At 28.8% G+C, this 11,088-nt stretch overlaps 1 protein-coding gene across 2 annotated transcripts; it reads left to right on the top strand.

Annotated features, from left to right (window-relative positions):
* The first annotated feature begins 235 nt into the window (after positions 1-235).
* Positions 236-2,568, top strand: LOC114945025 (beta-keto L-gulonate decarboxylase-like). 2 transcript variants are annotated; one of them, XM_029321109.2, is made up of 6 exons: positions 236-299; positions 843-1,251; positions 1,322-1,417; positions 1,484-1,711; positions 1,840-2,006; positions 2,377-2,568. In XM_029321109.2, the coding sequence occupies exons 2-6, from the start codon at positions 909-911 to the stop codon at positions 2,512-2,514; spliced, it is 972 nt and encodes a 323-aa protein (XP_029176942.1). In that variant the 5' UTR covers positions 236-299; positions 843-908; the 3' UTR covers positions 2,515-2,568. The 2 variants fall into 2 exon arrangements, with proteins under 2 accessions (XP_029176942.1, XP_029176943.1); XM_029321110.2 differs by having other exon boundaries at positions 2,423-2,533.
* The last annotated feature ends 8,520 nt before the right edge of the window (positions 2,569-11,088 follow it).

Genomic DNA, 11,088 nt, shown 5'->3' with positions numbered 1-11,088 from the left:
ATTGAAAAATAACAGCTGATTAGTTTACGTAACTTCATATGAGACACTCTATATAAGTATTTGTATTAAAATTCGTTGGTAAATTCAAGATATATTTACAATAACTCCAATCGATATTGACTTGTACATTTGACCGTTTTCATTATTTGTTGTTATTCTTTCTGCTTTCGGTTACATTTGAGAGAATAATATATACTAAAACGACCTGTGCGATTAGTCATACATTTGCAAACAGCGAAAGAAGACACGTTTGACGATAATACTAATTAAAGTAATTGAACAATAAGACATTTCATAACGTAAGTACAAATTATTATATTTATATATATATATATATAATTTATGTGTACATTCACAATTATATGCAGATTTTTTTTGCGTTTATATAATTTATAATATAATTGTAAGGTGTCTGATAAATTTCAAATTATTTAAAGATTTTTCCTGAGCATGTAAATTATACATATACAGAATAACGGAAAAAGAATAACCTCAGAACCTAGGAACATATATATTTTATTTCTTCTAATTCAAATATTTCTTTAAAAATAATTATAAATGTTTTTTTTTAACTTAGCGAATCTTCAAAAATTCAAATTAATCTAATTTAATAAACAAATTTTTATTTTTAATATCAGATATATTTGCTTAAATTAATTACAATTTACTCTTTAAAATGCATGTCATAAAACACAATTAAACATAATTTTACATCATATACTTGAAATTTATGTACATCATTAATAATACTATATTCTCTTTAAAAATAATTGTGATATACTCTGCTACATGTTACGTTCTGTATATAAATTACTGATATTATAATTGTTGTTTTTTTATAGCAATCTAATAAATCATAACATTCTTACATTGCACGACATTGTCGCGTTAAACTCGAATTGAGCATTATGGGTAAACCGAATAAGCCAAAACGTGTTAAGCGTGAAAAATACATTAGAAATAAAAACATAATCGAAAATAATCCCAGAGATGAACCCACAAATAATCCCGAAGAAAAGCTGGAAAGAAAGCCTCTAAAAGAATCTAAACTTGTCATACCAAAAGAGTCTGGAGAGGAAAACGAAAATCGCCCTGCAGCAGAGCTCGGAAATGACCTCAATGCAGCGTTATTACGAATGAACATCAGAAATGAGCCCGACAATGACCCCGGGAATGAGCCTGAAGATGACCCCAGAGTTAAGGTCGAATGCATATCATTTAATTCAATTGCTCTTGAAGATATCAGAGATAGTACGTATAAAACATTTATTACTTAATTTAGTTATTTAATACTTTACATCTGTTATTACATATGCTACAGTTCTGTACGAATTACACGAATACTTTGACGAATTTCAAATTGAAATTGTTGCCTGTCCTGATTTAACCAGAGAACCGTACAATTTTAAAGTGACTGGTGAGAAATATAACAAGCATTCTCGATCTTTCGCATTTGAAATACAATAGTCTTACATTTTAACAGGAATGTCCGGGGATACAAAAATTTTACAAGTATATACCCCTTATAATATTGAAATAATGCAAGAAGATAGCAATGAAAGAATATCCTTTAAAATGGGAACGAACTATTATACCAGTAATCATGAACCGGGAATGGTGCTCAAAATACGCGCTAAAGGACGCAAAACCAATTACAACATCATAACATTAATACAGAATATTTTGCATAAGCGCTTATACTTTAAAATAGGTAAAAAATTGTTTATACGAAATTATATAATTTCATTACCAAAATAAATACAAAGTAAAAACTAAAATATTAGTTCAGAAAAATGAGGTATATATAAATATATAAATCTTTCATACTTAATACTTTAGGGTTAGGTGGCCTGCTTCTAATACAAGGGGGACACATAAAACTGGGCAAATTTCCAAAAAATGACGAGCCACGGTTTGAGGATATAGACTGTAATTTAAATGCAAACGTATTTCTGGGCGTAATAGTCAATGATCCAGTCATAATTGAAGGACAACATGATGGACTTGTAAGTTATTTGTGCACATCCAAAAACTAATTTTTTGAATATTATATAATTTTAAATTCTCTATTTTCATATAAATTGTATAATTAAATTATAAATTGTTATTGTTTACATTGTTATATTCTTTATATTTTCATATATTTTCTATTTCTACCTTTGATTCTAATTTACGAGTTTATACGCGTTTTGTTATATATTTATACTATGTTATCGAAATTAACATATATTTATATTTCAAAATTTTATATGATCATAGTAACATGAGAATGATAACATTGATATTTGATTTTCAATGCGACATAATATTAAATAACATTAATTTATTAACATTAATTCATAATAACATTAATTTCATAAACTTTATATTATGCAGTTTTATACAAATGATCGTTACATGTTTCGCTCAACCTTTGACTTAGAACTCGACCGATTTCTCAACGACATCACGCCAGAAGAGACAGAATATGTTGGTTACTTTGATGTAGCGGAACGTATGTTATATTGTTATTAGCATACTTACTAAAACGTATCATTCTACATACATTAATTTATAAACTTAATGTATAATTATTAATATTTTGATAAATTTATAATCTTAATTTATAATCTTAATTATGATATAAATTTGTCCACGCTTGAAATAAAATCATGTCATCTGTACTAGCTGTGCTTCGTGATAAATGTGAACATTTATCTATATATATATATATATATATATATATATATATATATATATTAAATGTGAATTTTTATGAGATATTTAAGCCGAAAATATTATAACATATTTTCGGCTCGATGAAATATCTTTGAGATATTTCATATATATCTTTAGTTTTGCAAAAGAATTATCTCATTAATTCTGAAACGTAAATCGTATTAATTCTTATTAACTATATATTTTATTATCAATTTATTATCTATCATTTATTTCATTATTTAATTATTATATTTTAATACTGATTAATTTGAGTAGTACACATAATCTATGTTTTTATTTCGATTGATGATGGAGAAAAATATCAGAGAAGAATATGTTAAGAAGTTTGATAATATTATTATAAACTTTTTCTCTAAATATTCTGTAAATGTACATATTATCCGACAATTTTGATTGACAATTAGCAAAAAATATATACTGTATATTAATATAAATATATAAAAATGTGTATTTATAGAAATATATATATATAATATATATATATATATATATATATATATATATATATACATTTAAATTAAATAGAGAACATACTAATATAAACCAAGTCTGTAAAATACACACAAATATATATTTATCTATATACTACTTTATATATTTGTATAATATACATTTATATATTAATGTCACTTTAATATTTATATAATGTGTACCATACAGGTGTTACATATCATCAAAATATTATTTATATATATGCATACATATATTATATAATATTTAATTATACAAATTTAATTATTCAAATTTATATATGTGTATATTCCACAAACTCTTTTTACAAAACGATCTATAAAAATAGTTTATATAAAAATAGAAATATACCGTATATTAGTATAAATATTTAAAAATGTACATTTGTTGATATATATATATATATATATATATATATATATATATACAGAGTGTCTTGGAACACTCTTAACAACATTCGTGTGGTGATAGAGCGCATCGAAACGAACAGAAATGTTTTATACCACACATTTTGCGATATCTTTAATAAAACTTTCTCTTTTATATGCTTGACTTTATCTGTCTTACTCGCTTTTATTCGCTTGACTTTAACATTAAATATTTTGATTAAAGTTATGATTAAATATATTGCAAAATAGTATAAGATTTTTTTATTCGTATCGATGCGCTCTATCATCACACAAACGTTGTTAAGAGTGTTTCGGGACACCCATATATAAATATATATATATATATATATATATATATATATATTTAAATTAAATAGAGAACATAAACAAATATAAACCAAGTTTGTAAAATACACACAAATATATTTTTATCTATATATTACTTTATATTTTTGTATAATAGACATTCATATATTAATTTTTCTTAAATATTTATATAATGTAAACCATACAGATGTTACATATCATCAAAATATTATTTATATATATGCATACATATATTATATAATATTTAATTATACAAATTTATATATGTATATATTTCACAAACTCTCTTTACAAAACGATCTATAGAAATAATTTACCAAAGTTTGATGATTTACATAATGACGATTCTTTTTAAGGAAAAAAATAGTTTTAAAAATACTATTTTGCGTATATGTTTAGTACATATACGTTATATGTTATGTTTCCATTTTTATATTTATTCTATTAACATATAACCCAGTCAAAAACAATAGTTAAATCGACGTCAAATCAATATCAAATCGATACCGAATTGGTCGAATCGATATCGATTATATGTCTTTTTGTCCGATCATTTATGACTGGAAAAGCAGACCATTAAAATGATAGTATATATATAGTGTTTCAAAAATATGAAATCATATTGTTTGGCATTAATTACAATATACAAATCGTTTAAATGCGCGTGATGTACTTCATGTTAATAGAATATTAGTTGTCACAATTATAATAAAAATAAAATAACAAGAATAAAAAAAGACTTTTAACCACCTTACCTTCCGAACGTTCTCGCCCTCTCAGCTCTATCCGGTCAATGTAAATTCCATTATTGGCGTTGACCGATTCCGCGGCGCTGAACGCGTCCACGCGTGTTTATCGGCCGCTCTTCCGCATTTATGCGAGCATCCGGCGAAGAATGGATTCTTCGTGTAAGCTGGGAAAAATCCGAGAGAGGACTTACGTCTTGGTCCAATTTTTTTTCACGGAGGCGCGAAAAAAGAAAACGACGTTTATCTGGTCTTTTCTGGAACGGGAGGAGAAAGAGATACACAGGGTGTTCCATAAGAAATTGCTGAAACTAATCAGCTGTCGTTTTTTAATGTGTGCAGTTATTGAGAAATGAAAAATTGTGTTGGAAAGAGAAAAGTCTGCAGCTTTTAATAGATATAAATAAACAATTTGTATACCAGTTTATTAAACAAATATAAAAAAAAGTAATAAAAAAAGAACTAATAATCACATATGTAAACTAATGATAAATATTGTCAAAATGCTCACCATTTGAATTTATAATAAATTCTATTCTTTTACAAATATTTTTTAGAACTTTTTTTAACATGTCATTTTTAATGTTGATGATCCTATTAATAGCTGCTATTAAACCCAGCTCTTTTGAAAATATTTATATATAGTTTATGTGATTATTAGCACCTTTTTTATTATTTTTTTATCAATAAAATAAACTGTATGAACATTTTATGTATATCCGTTAAAAACTGCAGATTTTTCTCTTTCCAAGACAAACTTTTGTTTTCTTAATAACTGCATGCATTAAAAAATAACAGCTGATTAGTTTCAGTAATTTCATATGAGACACCCTGTATAAGTATTTGTATTAAATTTTGTTGGTAAATTCAAGATATATTTACAATAACTCTAATCGATATTGACTTGTACATTGACCGTTTTCATATTTTGTTGTTATTTCTTTGTACTTTTAATTACATTTAAGAGAATAATATATACTAATTGTAAAACGTTCCGTGCGATTAGTCACACATTTGCAAACACCGAAAGAAGACACGTTTGACGATAATACTAATTTTATTATATGAACAATAAGACATTTCATAACGTAAGTACAAATTATATATATATATATATATATATATATATATATATATAATTTATGCGTACATTTACAATTATATGCAGAGATATTTTTTCGTTTATATAATTTATAACATAATTATAAGGTGTTTGATAAACTTCAAATCATTTAAAGATATTTTCTGAACATGTAAATTATACGTGTACAAAATAACAGAAAAAGAATAACCTCAGAACCTAGGAACATATATATTTTATTTCTTCTAATTCAAATATTGTATTTCTTCAAAAATAATTATAAATGTTTTTTTTTTAAACTTAGAGAATCTTCAAAATTTCAAATCAATCTAATTTAATATACAAATTTTCATTTTTAACATTAGATATATTTGCTTAAATTAATTACAATTTACTTTTTAAAATGCATGTCATAAAACACAATTAAACATAATTTTACATCATATCTTTAAAATATATGTACATTATTAATAATACTATATTCTCTTTAAAAATAATTGTGATATACTCTGCTACATGTTACGTTCTGTATATAAATTACTGATACAATAATTGTTGCTTTTTTTATAGCAATCTAATCAATCATTACATTCTTACATAGCACGACATTGTCGCGTTAAACTCGAATTGAGCATTATGGGTAAACCGAATAAGCCAAAACATGTTAGGCGTGAAAAAAACATTAGAAATAAAAATATAATTGAGAATAATCCCAGAGGTGAACCCACAAATAATCCCGAAAAAAAGCTGAAAAAGGAACCTGTAAAAGAATCTAAACTTGTCGTACCAAAAGAGTCTGGAGAAGATAACAGTGTTATTACAAATGAATGACATTAGAAATGAGCCCGACAATGACCCCGAAAATGAACCTGAAGATGACCCCAGAGTTGAGGTTGAATGCATATCATCATTGAATTCAATTAGTCTTGAAGATATCAGGGACAGTACGTATAAAACATTTATTACTTAATTTAGTTATTTAATACTTTACATCTGTTATTGCATATTGCCACAGTTCTGTACAAATTACACGAATACTTTGACGAATTTCAAATTGAAATTGTTGCCTGTCCTGATTTAACCAGAGAACCGTACAATTTTGAAGCGACTGGTAAGAAATATAACAAGCATTCTTGATCTTTTGCATTTGAAATACTATAGTCTTACATTTTAACAGGAATGTCCTGGATTACATCTATTTGGGAAATATATACTCCTAATTTTCGCCTAGCGAGAAAGAACTATTTGTTCAGTATAAATAAACCGGCAATGGTGCTCAAAATACGCGCTAAAGGACGCAAAACCAATTACAACATCATAACATTAATACAGAATATTCGGACGGCATTAAACTAACTATGGTTGGTATCACAATACATGTTATATCTTTACTGAACTCGATACACGTTGACCGTATGGTAATTTCTGCGATGCCCTCTGATGCCGTATGAAGCGAATTGATCATGCTTATGGTTGTCCTTTGCCCTTTCACCGACAATCTTAACCGTTTTACTAAGCTCTCCGAAATGAAATTAGCTGTAGCACACGTATTCAATAACGCTCGACATTTAATAACATCGCTCGCATTGTTCTCAACATAAATCATCGCACTGATCACTAATTGTGGCGTTATGTCTCGCGATACCAACGTCCGCATTGTCTAGTCATACCGTATTTACGTTTGCGTTCATTTTCGCGTCGGTCTTATTCGCGTTTGATCGATCCTCTTGATGCAACAACGTATTATGACGCTTATTGCAAAAAGTGCAATTCGAATATTTGCAGGCTTGATCACGATGCGAACGCAGACAATGGTAGCATATTTTTGCCTTTCTCACGATCTCAATCCGATCCACGACCGAGAGCGCCTTAAATCTATCGCATAAGAACAAGGGATGTTTCTTATTCTTGCACATAATGCAACCACGTGCCGTATTTATTACGAACGCCTTATTCGCGGTGCCGAAATATCTCTTTTTAATTGCGACCTTGCACGATCTTCCTTGCGTCTCCTTCGCCTTTATACGCTCTCGTTTCGAGGCGCACACTGCCGTTTTATATAATAATTTGTAGATCTGATCTACTTTCGGGAATTCGTCGTGATTAAGTGTAGCCTCCCATTTTTCTAGTGTGACCTTCGGTATCTTACTTTCCAAAACATGCACCACGATCTCACTATTAATATCGACTCCTAGCGCGTGTAACAAGGCTACGTGTTGCTGCGCGTCGTCCGCGATTTTTGACAACCTGTTGGTTGTTTCTTTGTCAAGAGCCAGTAAGTTAAGAATTGATGCATTCTACCATTAACATAATATTATAAATGTGGACACGATTCGCATATCTCATCGCCACTACACCAGTCAACAATTTTCACTACATCTAACCTTTTCGTCGCGCAATCACTCAGCTAATAGCATAAAATCATAAATACAAATTAAAATAACCAAAAATTTATACGCATTTCATATATCATACTTTTATTATGCACAATATAAAAGAATAGATCAATTAAGTAGTATGAATCAACAATGTCTCAGTACATTCAGTTTCTTCGTCTCGCAATCATTTTCTCATTAACATAAAATTATAAATGCAAGTCAAAGTAATAAAAAAGTAGCATGCATTTAATATATCATAATTGTATTATACGCAAAAGAAAAATTTAGATACATTAAGTAATACGAGTCAACAATTTTTCACTACTTCCTTTTTGTCGCGCAATCATTCTACCATTAACATAATATTATACATGTGAAGTCAAAAACCATAAAAAAGTTAGAAGCACTTTATATATCGTACTTTTAATATGCACAAATTAAGAATGTACATAGATTAAGTAGTACCAGTCAACATTTTTCGCGACACTTAGCTTTTTCGTCGTGCAATCACTCAGATATTATCATAATATCATAAACGCAAATCAGAATTAATAAAAAATGCACATACTTTATATATCGTAATTTTATTGTGCGCATAATTAGAATATAGGTAGATTAAGTAGTACGAGTCAACAATGTCTCTCTATATTTAGTCTTTTCGTCTCGCAATTATTCTATCAATAACGTAAAATTATAAAAGCAAATCAAAGCAATATAAATAGCACACACATCATATATCGTAATTTTATTATGCAAATTAAGAATATAGTTAGATTAAGTAGTACGAGTCAACAATGTCTCACTTAATTTAATTATTTTGTCTCGGAATCATTCTTCCATTAACATAAAATCATAAATGCAAGTCAAAGAAATATACAAATTATATGCACTTTATATATCGTTCTTTTATTATGCGCAAAATAAAAATGTAAATCAATTAAGTAGTACGAGTCAACAATTTCTCACCACGTGCAAACTTTTTGTCACGCAATCACTCAGCTTTTAGCATAGAATCATATATATGTATAAAAAACAAAAACATTTCATATATCGTATTTTTATTATGCGCAAATTACGAATGTAGATAGATTAAGTACAAAATACCAGTCAACGATTTTCACAACACTCAGCCTTTTCGTCGCGCAATCACTTAAATATTACCATAAAATCATAAACGCAAATTAAAATTAATAAAAAATGCACGTACTTCACATAATTTTATTATACGCAAAATTAGAATATAAATAGATTAAGTAGTATGAGTCAACAAATTCTTACTACATCAGGCTTCTTTGTCACGCAATCACTCAATCGTTAACATAAAATCATAAACGCAAATTATAAACAATAAAAACTGTCATGCACTTTATATTTCATAATTTTATTATGTACAAAGTGAGAATATATATACGACAAGCTCGTTTAAAATGTAAATTAATGTTGGTACTTTTATAAAATTATACTTTTAACTTTCTCTTCCTCTCTTTCTTCTTTACTGTCTCTTTTAAAATTCTAACATTTATTTACATTTTAAAAACTACAGACCTTCCTCTTTCCAACGCAATTTTTAATTTCTCAACAGCTGCATGCATGAAAAAAATTTCAGGTGATTAATTTCAGCAATTTCCCTTGGAACACTCTGCACATTTCTACCAGAAGTAGACATCGATGCTGTAATAGCAAGGTTAACATCCCCAGATTAGACATGTTTAGAGTTAGACCTTATGCCTAGTTATCTTCAGACAGGATATCGCCTCCTATTTGGCGGGTGCCAGACGACTCTCAATTTTTATTTGGCTAGACTAGCCGGCGCTCTGGCTCCAACAGTCTGGTCCTAAGAGGAGGACAAAACGGGGTGGGATTATCGGCGGGCCGAGAAGGCTCGATGCAAAAAAAAGAGAGAGGAAGGTACAAGAAGAGAAAGAGAAATAACTAGCAGGAGTGGAAAGGGCCAAAGGGCAAGAGAGGGAAATCCCAGAATAGTAGGGATATCGATTTCATCCAAATATCCGCGCTTCCAGCAAATATGAAGAGATGAATAGAGAGTTGCGTCGCGTCCATCGCGATGCCAGAGATTACGTCGCGTTATGTTGTGCAACTGGGCACTTTACCTCACAGTTTCTTGTCCTCCTCTTTACCCCTTAGTCCGTTCTCGCCTTCTCAGCTCTATCTGGCCGATGTAAATTCCATTATTGGCGTCGACCGATTCCGCGGCGCTGAACGCGTCCACGCGTGTATATCGACCGCTCTTCCGCATTTATGCGAGCATCCGGCGGAGAATGGATTCTCCGAGTAAGCTGGGAAAAATCCGAGAGAGGACTTACGTCTCGTTCCAACTCCTTTTCACGGAAGCGCGAAAAAAAAACGATATCTGGTCTTTTCTGAAACGGGAGAAAGAAATACACAGAATGAAATTGCTGAAATTAATCAGCTGTCGTTTTTTAATGTGTGCAGTTATTGCAAAATGAAAAATTGTGTTGGAAAAAGAAAAGTCTGCAGCTTTTAATAAATATAAATGAAATATTTGTATACCAGTTTATTTAACTGATAAAAAATAATAAAAAAAGAGCTAATAATCACATATGTAAACTAATGATACATATTGTCAAAATGCGCACCATTTGAATTTGTAAAAAATTCTATTCTTTTACAAAAATTCTTTAAAACTTTTTCTAACATGTCATTTTTAATGTTGTGATGATCCTATTAATAGCTACTATTAAACCTAGCACTGTTGAAAATATTTCTTAATAACTGCATGCATTGAAGAATAACAGCTGATTAGTTTAAGTAATTTCATATGAGACACTCTGTATAAGTATTTGTATTAAAATTCGTTGGTAAATTCAAGATATATTTACAATAACTCTAATCGATATTGACTTGTACATTTGACCGTTTTCATATTTTGTTGTTATTTTTTCCGCTTTCGGTTACATTTGAGAGAATAATATATACTAAAACGACCTGTGCGA

This window comes from Nylanderia fulva, unplaced genomic scaffold, assembly GCF_048542155.1.
Source record: "Nylanderia fulva isolate GAGA-0341 unplaced genomic scaffold, ASM4854215v1 Scaffold10, whole genome shotgun sequence".
Lineage (NCBI taxonomy): Eukaryota > Metazoa > Arthropoda > Insecta > Hymenoptera > Formicidae > Nylanderia > Nylanderia fulva.
This window is presented reverse-complemented; position numbering and strand designations above follow the sequence as displayed.

What these genes read in the sequence shown, in the direction of transcription:
- LOC114945025 (XM_029321109.2), top strand. Translation starts at nt 909, where the DNA reads ATGGGTAAACCGAATAAGCCAAAACGTGTTAAGCGTGAAAAATACATT. An exon ending in GTACAATTTTAAAGTGACTG is followed by an intron (nt 1,418 to 1,483) that starts GTGAGAAATATA and finishes ACATTTTAACAG; the next exon opens with GAATGTCCGGGGATACAAAA. An exon ending in GCGCTTATACTTTAAAATAG is followed by an intron (nt 1,712 to 1,839) that starts GTAAAAAATTGT and finishes TTAATACTTTAG; the next exon opens with GGTTAGGTGGCCTGCTTCTA.